The sequence below is a fragment of the Micromys minutus genome (assembly GCF_963924665.1).
Source record: "Micromys minutus genome assembly, chromosome: 13".
NCBI classification, from domain to species: domain Eukaryota; kingdom Metazoa; phylum Chordata; class Mammalia; order Rodentia; family Muridae; genus Micromys; species Micromys minutus.
The window spans coordinates 54,191,170-54,205,824 of NC_137982.1; the positions used below are offsets into that span (position 1 = coordinate 54,191,170).

Genomic DNA, 14,655 nt, shown 5'->3' on the forward strand with positions numbered 1-14,655 from the left:
GCCTTGGGGCTTCAGAGAGAGGGGAGGTCTCATGGGTTGGAGGGGAGAAGGTGGGGGCATCTTTGTGGAGACATGGGGGTGGTGTATGAGATGTGGTCAGAAGGTAGACGAGGATGGGGATAAAATCTAGACTGTGAAAAATATTAAATAAAATTTTAAAAAATTAAAACAAAACCAAACACTATGGCACTCACTTTGAGTTGGTGAACTACTCCTGGGCATGAAGGCATAAGGCCTCCCTGGAGGATAGTTGATATATACCACTCAGTGATGACACTCTGGCTGCCTTAAACTTGTCCAGATATTGTACACATTTTCTGAGTTCACAGGTCTATCAGTGGTTGAGTCTGGAAGACACTGTTTTAATCTTTTAACCTTTCTTCAAATAGACCCCTAAGCCTTCAAAAGGAAGTTTGATGAACATACGCCAGCCATTTAACACTGAGTGATCGAAAGTCTGTCGCACTCTGTCCATTGTCCATTTGTGGGTTTCTGCATTATCACCTACTGTAAGAAGAAGCTTATCTAAGAGTCAGACAAGATCAGTGGATCTGTGGCTTATCAGTATATCAACCCCATAACAACATTACCAACCACCCAGAGCTCCCAGGGACAAAACCACTATCCAAAGAGTAGAAATGGACAGACCCATGGCTCCAGCTGTATATGTAGCAGAGGATGGTCTTTTTGGCAATCAGTGGGAGGAGAAGCCCTTGGTTCTGCCAAGGCTCAATGCCCCAGTGTAGGAGAATGTCATGGCACGGAGGCGGGAGGGCGTGGGAGGAGCATCCTCATAGAAGCAGGAGTTGGAGTAGTGGGATAGGAGTTTATGGTGGAGAATCTGGAAAAGGGGATAACAATAGCAATGTAAATAAAATATATCCAATTAAAAAGGGGTGGGGGAAGATACTTTGGGCCAATGATTTCACAAAATGGGACCATTTCCTGGCACTGGAATTTTTACTTGTTGACATAAAATACCATTAGGGCATTGTAGCCCCCGTCAGCTATTATAATCCCTAGTTTTGAAAGTAATTCCATTTCACTCTGTCATTGGGTCTTATACAAGTATTCAGTTAAATGATACACAATAGAAATTTCTATTGTCATATTTGGAAGAATGTTGGTTTCGAGATTGTAGACTCCTTCCTTTATCTTTGAAAATAAAAACGTAGCTCGTTGATGAGAGATATTCGTAAACTGATGGAAAACTTTAATATATGGAGATAATAGTTTTAATTGGCAGTAAAGGCATAGCCACTGGGTTAAGGAACCCGGACTTAACAGATAGACATATAAACTCCAAACATGTGCCCAGTGTGTACAAGACCTGTACAAGTTTAAGCCAGACTGGGTATCAGCGCTGAGAGGGAATATATCAACCAAAATGTAGGAACCAACGAAATCCTAGTTCTTGACCAATCAGATCACTGCCTGGTCCCTACTATTGGATATAGCTGCTCAAAGATGAGCGCCATATTTTACCGTTATATTTCACCCTCTTCAGTCACGAGTGACTCGAATTTGGTTGGATTGTTAGTAACAGGAGGAAGTGGGGTAAAATAGAGGATACAGAAAGAGAAAAGAGATACCAACAGAGAGGGGAGGAGGGAGGAGACAGAAAGGAGCAGAATTCTTTGTGGGTTGTGGACCTGACATGGAACGGCATGAAGTCTCGGTAATGAGATGGTACAATGTCCTCATTGGAGAATGAATGAATATGAAAGAGTAGACAGGCCTGTGGCCCTCGGTGTACATGGAAGCACTGTAAACTTTTGGCGAAGGAGATATTAACTACCTTGGGTCTCTTATTTCATCCCCATGACCAGCACAATTTTAATTTTGTTTGTTTGTTTGTTTGGATTGTCTGAGGGAGGAGGGTTTCCAAGAGAACCAGACCTTGGACTGAGGTCGTCACAGTCCGAGTTTCTTGGCCGAATTCCCCAATCTGAGGCGCTCTGTCTCGTACGTGGCCTCCACTGTTCCATGTGGAACGTAAGCTCGTGGGGCCGCAGGGAGCTGGCACCGGTCATTCGGAACTGAGGGACTAAGGCGACGGAAGCCAGGAAGCATCAAGGGAGGACCTGAGCTCAGGCTGTCATGGAGCTTTACCTCAGCGCCTGCTCCAAGACTGCTAATGTGGCCGCCAACAAGGCAGCCTCCAGCACAGTGGCTGAGGACAGTCAGCAATGCAGAGATGTGAGTGGAGCGGCCTCAGGGTGGTGAGGATGTCCTGGCCAGGGTGGTGTGCATGTCCTGGCCTTCGGCTCGACGAGCCATCGATCATGGGCCTGGGACCAGTAATCACCTTGCTAGCTCCAGTATTGCTACAGCAGAGAGCCTTAGGTTGGCTTGATTGAGGGACTGGGTGCCCCTTCAGACCTTGCCCGGTGATTCGTGGGTTTGTATCCTTGTGTGAGGATTTGGGTCAAAGCAAAAGACTATTATGGAAAGGAAAGACAAATTCTCTGATTATATTTGACAGGGCGCACACAAAACCCCGATTCCAGGGGTAGGAGCTGCTCAGCTCCTAGATCTTCCTCTTGGGGTCAAGCTGCCTATGATCCCAGGAACTGATACGGTATATTTTACTACAAATATCAGTGAAAAGGTAAGGCAACTCCTTTAATTGTGTTAATTGTCTTTCTATTCTCTTCTCCTTGCTGTTAGAGAATATAGCTGCTTACCTTAGGAGAACCGGTACTAACAAACGTCCTACCGCACGTACTGGTTACATGACGTACAAAGCAATTCCATCGAATATGGTATTATAGAATCATGATCAAAAAGATTTAGACCCTCAGCTCTGTTTTAATTTATAATACACAGCAACATTTAATGATAAGCCCCTTTCATACCTATATATTGTTTTTTTTCTTAGAAACCTTTGATTCAAATGCTATCAGTATTGATTATTAATTACGGTATTTGATTTTAGCCAAAACTAACTGGGACTAATCTCTCTGTGGATGACATTTTTGTTTTGTTTTGTTTTGTTTGAGCCAACTGCTATCTCATGTAATAAGTTTTTTAAATAGGCTTGAAGTAATTTTTTAAGTTTCTTATTACAATTCTTGTAAATGGAAAAGGCCCCGTTTCTGTGAGGATTAAAGGCCCCTGGTTATCTTAGCCCCTTTCTCTACTATAGCTTCCAAATGACCTCTTCCAGGCCATGTTCTTGATACTCAGAGATCAAACACTACTTTTTCATCCAAATTGCCTCCAAACTTGGTTTGCTCTCTCCCTTTTTTCTTCTTTTTCCTCATTAGTTAATCTGAGTCGTTCTCAGAAACTCTTGTGAGCACCACAGTTCGCTATTTAGAATTAACATGTCTTTAGGTTGAACGCAGATACTCATCACTTCCAGTAGATACAGGGAGCTGCTCACTTCCCTCAAAATACTACGTGATTCTGAAGAAAGCTTAATGTATTTTTGTTGAGAAGCATGTTTGTCAACGTCTACAAGGAATTAACAGCCAAAAGTTACCATATAAAAGAGACAACAGATTCATTTGCTTTATTATCTACCTTAGGATAAAATGTTTACTTCTCATATGGTCCAAGTTTCACTAAATTAGACTTTGAGCTATAGGATTTTGGGAAGTGGGTGCTCTCTGGGAAGCTTTGGTAGTCAATCAACCTTCCCAATTAAGCCCTTTGGAAGGTATTAAAGTTGGGGCATTAAGAGTTCAGGGATGAAGGGGTGAGTTCTCAGAGGCAAACAAAAGGAGAATGGGGTGAAGAATTCTGTGAGGGGGACTGGCAGGGAAACATTTTGAATGTAAATAAATAAAACAATTTAAAAAATAACCCAGGGTCTTAACAAAGGTGTGTTTTATTCAAAAGAAGAGCTCCTCAGCTATCTTGTACCTGGGCTTCCCCTTAAAAGCACTTCTGGCTTCTAGTTTGTTTCAGAACCCCTACTCCACCCAAGTCTCCAATATTCAAGATGTGAACTGAACTTGTAGCCTCAGGTAAACTGAACAGAAGTCACACACTAGTACCTTCAGGACTCTCTGGATTGCTGCACAATATTCTGTGGTAATGTGAATTGAATCAGATGCCTAAAAAGGACACGTGCTCTCTGCTTTTTCTGCTCCCTCACACACATTCCAACATCCTCACCCCTTTGCAGTCTTCGTATTACATTAGTAAGGTTTAAAATACAAAGATGACATTAGCAGATTTTCACACAGACCTCTCTTATATACCTTCCTTATCTTCTTCGGGAGCCTTTGGATATGCTATTGTTCTCCCTTTGAATAAATAACTGAGAACTCACACCACAACCTTCTTCTGATAATGGTCTAATTGATAAATGAGATTACATATCGTAGGTATTTTCTTTAGAATACAAGAATAGCAATTCATGAACATTAAATGTCTTTTCATTCTTTTATATGGCTATGTTTATTATGATATTTATATGGTAATATTTATTTGACAAAATTATACCTATATGATGATATTTATTGCATGAGGTTGTGTTTGGTATTAACATATATGACAAAAACCTGTTTTCTTTAAATTTGCCTTAAAACTAGTGTTTCAATATGTTGAATTATATAACTTTCTATATGACTATAACCTTGAAGTGCATTAAAGTCTCTATGACACTCTGATCTTTATTCTTAGTCTTTAGCACCTGAGCTCCACTTCCTGTTACATGATTGTTTCCATTTAATCCCAGTGAAAGGTGTTCTACTACATTTTTGACTTTCTGATTATTGAAACAAAATAATTGTTATTACCCTTTTTTCTTCTGAGTGTAGTCTTTCAATTTAGGGAGGAAAAGGAAAGATAGAATCCTGACACAGGCTTTATTTCTTACAACAAATTATACATTATTCTCTTTTTCCTCTCTGTTCTTGTCTCATGGCCAGAGGCTGATGCACCAGGGAAGGAACTGATTTAGAGAGGCCAACTGTTTAAATTACTTCACGTGGGCAGGAGAAGAGGAAAGCCTGCATGAGCAAATCCTCCTGTTGCTTGCTTATTCCCAGTTCAAATTTAAATTGCATGTCTGACTTTTCTAGTCATGTCAACAGGTTAATTAAGAGTGAAAAATACATTAATTTATATTAGTAATATTTTAATATCTGCTTTTTTGCAGCTTTTTCGACCTTCCTATGGTTTTAACCTGAATGATCCTTACTGTCGACTTTTAGAAACTCAATATAAAAGTCTCCATGATCCACATTTGAGAACATACTATAAGCGCAAAGATATTCTGAGGAGACTAAAGAAAGGTGGCTACATCACCAGCAATAATAAAGTAAGTTGAAGGTTGCTTGCTTTGTTCTCTAAAATGAATAAGATCTTATACCATTTTGTATTTGCTTTCATACCCTAACAAAAGCCAGTGTCTTGATGCAGGCTCTCACCTCAGAGGGAATAGAAAATAATTTCTTCTGGACACAGAAATGAGTAACCACAGCTCAGAAGCACAAATATAAGCTACCCACAAATTCCATGATTCAATGTAGAAGTAACTTCATAATGTTTTTATAATAACCACACAGAGAAATCATCAATCTAGTGACTTTTCGGATACATGGGTTGAAAAATCTGGAAAGTTGTTCTATCCAAACACAGAGCGATTCTAGCCTTAGGCCCTGGCTGCAATGTGGGTGAGTTGGAAACTGGGTTTTGTTAATACATCCTAAGGGGGGATTATCTGTTAGTGAGAGTGGGTGAAGGCCAACATAGATAGGCAAAGTCTGGAAGAGCACTGGAAGATCAGTCACAAGGAGGCTCTGGATCACTCCACCCTCTGCACACCACTGAAGCTCCACCCACTGAATCAGCCTCCACAGTGTCATAACCAGAACCTTCTTTCAGAAATGCCATCATTAACTCGGTATAACCGGGTATAATTGGGTATTATCTGGTATAACCGGATACTTCTTGGTCAGTTTTATAGGATACTCAGGAATCAAACAAGCAGAGCTTCCACATCTGATTTCTGTGACCCCCCCCCTTTTCTCTTTAACACACACACACACACACACACACACACACACACAATATTGACAAGTGTTCTGAAGAGTCAAGGGAATAGTAATGCTCCCAGTAATGTTTAATCATGGTTCTCTTGTTCTGTCTGAAACGGCGCTATTTTCTTGTGGTTTAGACAGCAGTGTCTGGCATCAATGTGAGAAGAGGCCTTTGGTCCAGTGAGAATGTGTTTCGCCAATGTAGGGAAACACCAAGGCACTGAGATGGAGAGAGTGATTGGGAGAGGGAACACCTTCATGGAGACAAGTGGAGGGGGAGGGGGATGGCAGCAGAGGGGAGAGAAGGGGATAACATTTTAAATGTGACTACTGAGAGTATCTAATACAAATAAATAAATGATTAAAACAGTTACACCTTTTCCCATATAACTGCATGTATTTTTCCATGCATAATAGTTATAAGCTAGATCATTTACTGTCTTCCAAATTCATTTGATTTTAATAATTGTTGCTGCACTACGTGTGCTCAAGACAATAAGAATGCTCATGACTTGTGGAAAAATATATTGTTTTGCCTTATAATTTTTTATAAATGAAAGTTACAAACATGAAACTTGAATAGGAATGTAGGAAATATAGTTGAGGCTTCCTGCCAGCTTAACCTTACTGCATTTGGACATTATATTTACCATCACATCCAAGTACAGTTTGAATTATTGTTTAAGTATAGTTACTTATGAGTAATAAGTTTCTTATTACATAGTAATAAGAAAGTTTTATTTTCATGTAGAAATTTCTTTCTTACAAATGTAGAAGTATCGCCTGTGAAGTTTACTCTTGACACCCACATGCCATTACAGTGTCATTGCTCTTTTTCTGTCCTCTAATAAGCAGGTGTCCTGACTATTCAGTCTTCACATATGTAAAATATTTATGACTTGGGTTTTGTTTTTAGATTGTATGTAGCTTGAGGGAGCTGAATAAATACCGGCACTACCTCACCAGCCTCAAATTAGACTTCGAAAGAAACTATTTAAGAGAGCAGGTAAGCTATTAATCTAAAATTAGTGCAAGCAGGAGCTGAAGTTTGACTTACATGTGTAACGTTTCTTTAATTTTGAAGTTTAACTGCTCATGAAATAATATTGCATGTGAAATTTGCAACCAGAAATGAACAACATTTGGAACTTTCAACATTTGCCCAATAAAAGAAAAGGGGTTAGACCATATCATCTGTACACTAATATTTAGTATCATATTTTTATATTTTAATGTTAATTTAGTAAGTAATTCAGTGAATTCAAAATTCAGTAAAGCAGAAAGCTACTGAGTAGCTGTCACCAGAAGCTGTCTGTTGTACCAAAGGATTTAAATCTGAAACCAAAGCAGTTTTAGAAACAGGTGATTTGTTTTATCACACATAATATCTTATGTAATATCTAAAAACTAGGTAAACTGATTGTATCTATATACATACATCTGTCTTTATTCACAAAAAGTTTATGAAAGTGAAGAATTCTTAGATTACAAATAATGAGTTTCTTTCAGTTTTGAATCAATGTTGTGTCTAGAATGCTTCTTTCTCCTCTGCCCTCCTCCTCCCTCGTTCTCCCCCCCCCCCAGACCCCAATCTGTTCTCTGTGAAATATGTATGAATGAATTCAAGTGTTTCTTAAGAGTCAAGAGACATAAGCATGAGAAAAATGTGTGCTCAAAATTTTACATTACAAAGTAAGAATGTTAAAAAATAAAATGAGAACGGCTAAGATTTGCGTGCATTTGAAATTGTAGAACTCTGAAAACCTGCAGCAGAAGGACAATGAGCTCAAGTCCACCCTGAGCTACAGATTGTGAGGCCTTGTGTCATCTAAAATACATATATAGATAAATGAATCAATAGTAAAATAGATGCAGAAGATGTAGTAGGAAACAAAACCATTTGTCTTTTATTTGAAGAGTCAAATTCTGATTTTACTTCAGCTGTAAATAGATTCAAAATAGAACTGAATGTCTTAAAACAATTCATCACTTATAAAATGTGAAAATGTCATTTCTGGGAAATGTAAAAACACATATTGCTGACTTTTGTTTTGGAAAAAACAGCAAATGATTTCAAAACAGCTGCATAAACTTCAAGAAAACAGCCATCTTCCTCATGGTTCAAACGTCACACAATTCCAGAACTGGTTGTTACAGGACAACACTCAGTCTATTAAAGACCAAGAACGTTTGTTAAGGCACAGGTGAGACAAATGTGTGTGTGCATGTGCGTGTGTATGTGTGAGTGTGTGTGTGTATGCGCGTGTGTAACTGAAAGGGATTATACCAAAAAGCATTGTAGGTAGAACTTTTTTTTTTTTAAGGAGTAGACAGCATTTAATGGTCATCTATGGAGGGGATTCAGAGAAATGCAGAAATTAGGAATCATGGACATAAAAGCTACGAGTGGAAACTTCATGTGTTGAGTTTTCAGGGAGCCTGAGGGATATAAACTGACAGCTGGGGGCAGCACCAGATCCCAGACAATTGTTCCATAGAAGAAATTAATTTAGCATTAAATTATTAATTACTAATTATTTTAGATTTAAAAAGACAGAAAAGAAAAGCAACTTTTACAATTGCTCTTTAAAGATTGACAGCATTAAGTGGAAAGAAATAAGTCCAAGTAAAGAAGAGGACTTTTAATATATCTAAAGAGAACAAAAACTAAATAACTGTGGGTTATGCAGATATTTCCCATTCATAATCACTAGTTAGCATTCCATTACCAGGTTTGTGTATCTGAAGGCACAGCGACCTTACTGAGGGGTTTTATGTTGTATGACTTTATACTGTGTAGCTTTGTTTCATAGCAGTAACATGAGATACATTGCTATCACTTCCCCAGACCATCAGTGAGAGTTTGGTGTTGCTACCAAGAGCCCCGTGTTCTTTCAGTGAATGCATTTGAAACCTCGCTTGCTTTCTCTGTCAGGTTAGCAAGTCCGGATTCCTAAGCCCACTGAGGTACTATTACTCACTATGTAGAACCATGGATCAGTTTGCTATACACCCCATCCCTGTTCACAACAGACATATACTCAAAAGGAGTAATTGAAAGTAAGCCAAGCATTGTGAGTTGAACTCTGTTCTGGAGTTCAACGAATGGGACCGATAAAACAAGAACAACAAAATTAGGCAAACCCTGTGACATTTCTGGGAAACGCAAAAACGTATATTGCTGACATGTTGCAAACCATGACACGCAAGGCGGGGCTAGATTTGGGAGTATGGGAGCTAAAGCTCCCCAAATCACCCGCGATCCTGCGCTCTTCCTAACTCAGATACTTGGACATGATAAGTAAAGAGCTAGAGCAGCTGGAGCGCACAGCGGAAGAGCAACGCTTGCTGCGTATGGACAGAGAAGAGAGACGGCAGCGGGAATACGCAAGGAAGAAACTTAGTCTTCGTAGGAAAATCGAAGAGGTAAGAGGTAACTTCAGCGTTGTGACGGGGAAATATGTGTATAGTTTCCCCAGCTGTAGACAGTTTTAACTATATTATGCTGTTTGGAAACGTTCAAGTTGTAAGCTTTCACCCCCCTGTAGCACACACAAGTCACACTATAAAACATGAAGGCAAACACTACACACTGCATAATGAAGCAGGTTTGTGTTTAGAGATTGCTGCATAAAGTTATTGAGTATTGCCTCATTTCCAATTAGACCTCCGTGTGCACAGGAAATATTTTATTTTTAAAATATCCTTAGTGAAAATTAGTCATGGCTAATTTTATTTTTAATTAGAAATTATCTATTTATGTGCACACATGACCTAATGAAGTGGAGAAGTCCAGACAGCTGTGAGCCCGAGTCCGTCCTTTCCTCCTGCCAGCCTCGTTCTGGGAACTGAACTCAGGTTAACAGGCTTGTCAGCATAGCCCCACTCCCGAGGCACCCCACCCACAGCTCCTGATCTGCTTTCTCAACACAAGTTCAGTAAGAAGAGCCCATTCAAAAAGCAAGCGCGGGGTGACTTCTGTGTATCTGCTGGGCCCTTGGCCTGTCAGATATTTTCTTTGTGGTGGGCAACACACAACTGCCCTGAAAACAGCGCACGCAGCCAGCTTCATAATACTCTGGTCTCTAGGAGTGGAAGACAAAGGAGATGATGCTTCTCACGAAGATCGGGGAAGATGTTAAGAGAGAGCAGAGGGTAGAGGAGCAAAGGCGGAAAAGCCGAGAAGAGAGTGACCGGAAGGTAGGGTGAGATTTACCTTCTTCCCTGGGATGTTTAAAGACAGAAGTTGGTGTTCGAAGTAAATATTTTTTAATGATTTTATTGGATATTATAAAATAGAATATAATAGCAAATATTAAAAATTCCAAACAAAAACCTGGGTCTTGCTATGTGGCCCAGTCTGGTCAGGAACTCCTGGCTCCAAGACCCCGTGACCTGAGCCACCTGACTCACATGTAGTGCTAGGGTCACGTTGCTCGGATAGGAATACTTTCACAGGTCGTGTCTAATGCATTTTCATAGTGCAAAAGGCACTCTGCTTCTTGATCTGATGTAACCTCTTTCAGATGTATCTCCAAAATAAAATAACAGCTCCAGTTCCTATAAAAATCTGACTCTTATCAATATATTCTTTTAGAGAACTAGAAATTTTAGTTAGTTTTTTTAGTTAGTTTAGTTAGAATTTTTTTTAGTTAAAAAAAACTTTGTTCTTCATGTTTTAAATGTTTTGCTCTTTTTTCGGTTTAATATTGTGCTGTTCTCCTGATTTAAAATGCAGAGCAGAGTAAGGGAAAATGGTAGAACACAGAGCCCTTTACCAGCTCACTAACCACCAAGGTCACAAAGACAAACACAATAGAACTGTTCTTACGAATATTCATTTACCCTCAAAACTAAGCACACCCTTTTATATCTTTTTTAAAGAGTTACTTGTAGTTTATGTTTCTAAGTGCTTAACAGCATATGCGCATGCACACTACGTGCATGTGTGAGCCTACAGAGGCCAGAAGACAGACACAGATGCTCTGGAACTTGAATTATATGAGGCTGTCTACCACCATATTGGGGCTGTGAACTGAACCTAGCTTCTCTACCGGTGCTCTTAACTATGAGCTTTGTCCCCTCTTCTTACTTTTGCCCAGTTTGTATTATTTTGTAGGCTGATTCTTTAATTAATAAGACACAATAAATGATTATTATGTTAACAAATATAAATCTAAAATTCTAAATTTGGGGCAATTTATTCTTAACAAACATAGGTGTGAGATTTACAGTTTGGTTTGTATTACAGCTATCACCTTACTTAAACTTCATAAAATATTGGACATTGAACTACCTATTGTACTTACCTATAACAATATCATAAATTGAATTTATTTTATTTTATTTTACATTGAACTTCTCACATGTGCATCTTAGTCTTGTTTGAGATTCACTGTTCATGTAAGTAGGCTTGTCTTATTCAGTTTGGCCTGCAAACCACTTTATGTTCAATTCTTCAACAACCTTTTAAGCATCTATAGATGGAATACACACACATATACATAAAAGTAGTTAATTACGTAAGTTTGTTATGGATCTCAAATAAAAACAAAAATAACAATGAAACCCAATACCTTTATTAAAGTCAACTGTGAGATCTGTGTCCCTCTTATACATACTTCTGTTGGGTTTAAAACATTCTGTTATTACATAGTGAAAGTTTTATGAAGAAGGAATGTAGGTAGGTTGTCAGATATTTTTCTTAGTTTAGTGTCTTTGTCTAGATCTGGTACTGGTAAAGCACTCTTTTTGGTGTAGCACTCTTTTTGGTGAAGCACTCTTTGATTCTGTTGGTTTGTAATAATACTGTTTGGGTTTTCTCCTGAACCTCGGGATTCAATGGGTTTTTTTAAGGTAGCTATTCTCAGATATTTCCGTTCTATCTCATATTAGTTACTTTTCTCCCCATGATCAAATATCTGACAAGAACCTATTTAAAGGAGAGAGAGTGTATTGTAGCTTTCAGTGCAGGGAACACAGTCTTCTGTTTTATGGAATCAGGACTGGAGGGTCATGACTGGGGGCCACTTGTATCCACAGGGAGAGCAGAGAAAGGAATGCTTGTGCTCAGAGCACCTTTCTCCTGTTTATTTCGTCCGAGATCCTATCCCCTGCGATAGTACTGCCCTCCTCTAACGTGTGCCTTCTCTTTTTATCTAAAGCTTTCTGTAAATAACCTCATAGACCCACCATGTGGTAGGTATCCACGGTGATTCCAGATTTCAACACGTTTGCAGTGAAGGTTAACTGCACATGCACATGTATGGTTTCCTCTTCCAGGACATTAAACTGTCTCGGACATCTTGGAAAATCTGAGTCACTCCCCTTCCAGTGTTTCTTTAAGGAACTTTGAATTACTGAATCCATACAGCTCTCCTCTATAATGTCAGATCTATTATTGATGCATCTTTTGGATTCTTCATCTCACATATGAAGTTATGTAGATATTTGTTTCTTTTAGGTACCATTGTTTTATTTTGCAAGCACACAGAAAAGAGCTATGCTGAGTATATTGATGTTCTTAACTTGAATTCTAACTTCTTTGTCTTTTCGAAGTTAATTGTAATCGAGTGATTTATTTCTGCAGGCTGTATGGCTTCTATTCACAAGCCCAGCACTCTTCAACTTGATGCCACATGTTCACTTTGTATATTCAGTCTTTTTTTATATCTTTGGAAACAGTTTGATTAATCGGGTTTTTTAATGACTTATAAGCTCAGGCTAGTGTTTCTGTTTATCTGAACCTGTTATTGCCTACTATCGAAGCAAGACCCATTTTAGTATTCTTGCTAGTATGGATAACAGTGCCTCTATGTTATAGCTTGCAAAATACATATAATTTTCATCTTCATGGGAATGCAAACTCTCTTTTTCTATCTTAGCCCTTAGGTTGGTCCTTTCTGCTATCTTGAGTATTACATTATGTAATACTGATTCTTTCTCATAGCAAATAATCAATAAACATTTCAATAGGCTCTCTGCACATTTGTCTCTCTTCTGCCATGCCCATGGTCAGTACTATCCCAGAGATTTACAAAAAAGAAACCTTAAATTTCAAAGAAGGTAATAATTCTACCAAAGTATTCACCTTTCACCTAAATATTTGATCAGAAATAAAACTGTCTTTTATTATGCTATCTAGGTTTTATTCTCTTTAAATTGTAAGCAACAATGGAATCCTTACTCCTTACTCTAAGTTTTATTCTCCTTAAATTTACAAGTCCCAGGACAAGATTAAGTGTTTATTTCTCTTTTTTTTACTTTATTTTAAAAAACAAAGATAAATGTACAAATTTTCACCATTTTTGCATAAAAGTATACAAATACATTTTAAGGTTGTAATTAAGTATTTGTGGGTATATATACATACACATATGTATATATGTAACAACAATATAGGAAAAGAGGCTATTAATTTGAGAGGATAGGAGAGAGACTAGGAGAGACTGTAGGGAGGAAAGGGGGATGTGGTACAGTTCTATTTTAATTAAAATACATTTTTTTTAACTTCACACAGTCTGTGAGTTGTTTCTGGGGTGTTCAGAGCTTTCTGGGGTTAGTATCCCATTATCAGTGACTGCATATTATGTCTGTTCTTTTGTGACTGGGTTATGTCACTCAGGATGATATTCTCTAGATGCAGCCATTTTCTTAAGAATTTTGTTAAGTCATTGTTTCTGGTGGCTGAGTAGTATTCCATTGTGTAAATGTACCACAATTTTTGCATCCATTCATCTACTGAAGGACATCTGGGTTCTTTCTAGCTTCTGGTTATTATAAATAGAGCTGCAATGAACATTGTGGTGCATGTATCTTTGTTGTATGTTGAAACATCTCTGGGGTAAATGCCCAGAGTTTATTTCTACTATTCTACATGCTTTAAATATGTGTTTTGGATTTATGGATGCAAAGTTAATACTAATCTGTGTACTTTCTTTCATACTTTAGAAACAAGCAATGCTAGAGAAGAAAATGGCTTATCATTTACAAAAATTGCAGGACACTGGCTTAAAGGATGTCATGGGAAGAAATGGACTCGAATATAAAGGACAGGATGGAACAACATTTGAATGTGAGACAGTCATGCCACTAAGTGGGATGCATCAGTCTCTGTAACATGCTTAGATACTTGTGCCTGCTCCTTGCTTTATATGAGATGCTCAACTAACCATTTCCACATTACTACTCAGGTTAAAAAGATCACATATTCACATGCATACACCCAACTACAACAGCTTTATCAGCTGCTTTATAGACAAGTTGGATTGCCTTGCCAATTTTATACCAGATTCCATATACCTAGGATAATGCATATTTTTCTACTAACACATTAAAATCAATGTGTGAAATAATAGTCCTTATACACTACCATGGTGCTTTTGTATATGGTGAGTTGGTAAGAATAGAAAGAACCTGGGAAAACAAAAAGTAAAAATAGAGGGGAGAAGTTCTAGAGAAAGAAGGAAGAAGGTGGGAAAGAATGAGAAACAGTTTTAAAACAACAAAGCAGACTTAGCTGTGCCACACCCGTACCAGTGGCATTTTGTGTAACATCAAGTAATTCCAGCAAAACTCCCTACATTAGTCATTCCTTGGTCACCATGGCAGGATTTTAATAAATGTCGAGGGATTTATCCTATTGAGAAAGAGCAGAGCC

The 14,655-nt window shown here is 38.3% G+C and overlaps 1 protein-coding gene across 1 annotated transcript in view; it reads left to right on the forward strand.

The window, feature by feature from the left end:
* Positions 1 to 2,100: 2,100 nt before the first annotated feature.
* FSIP2 (fibrous sheath interacting protein 2) overlaps positions 2,101 to 14,655 on the forward strand; it is a gene marked incomplete at both ends in the record, with an annotated part of 68,354 nt that continues 55,799 nt past the window's right edge. Inside the window, 8 exons of the mRNA XM_080927939.1 lie at positions 2,101 to 2,199; positions 2,486 to 2,611; positions 5,114 to 5,275; positions 6,913 to 7,002; positions 8,061 to 8,200; positions 9,281 to 9,422; positions 10,086 to 10,196; positions 13,947 to 14,070. Of these exons, the coding sequence (XP_080784065.1) occupies positions 2,101 to 2,199; positions 2,486 to 2,611; positions 5,114 to 5,275; positions 6,913 to 7,002; positions 8,061 to 8,200; positions 9,281 to 9,422; positions 10,086 to 10,196; positions 13,947 to 14,070 (994 nt within the window). The remainder of the gene's footprint in view (positions 2,200 to 2,485; positions 2,612 to 5,113; positions 5,276 to 6,912; positions 7,003 to 8,060; positions 8,201 to 9,280; positions 9,423 to 10,085; positions 10,197 to 13,946; positions 14,071 to 14,655) is intronic.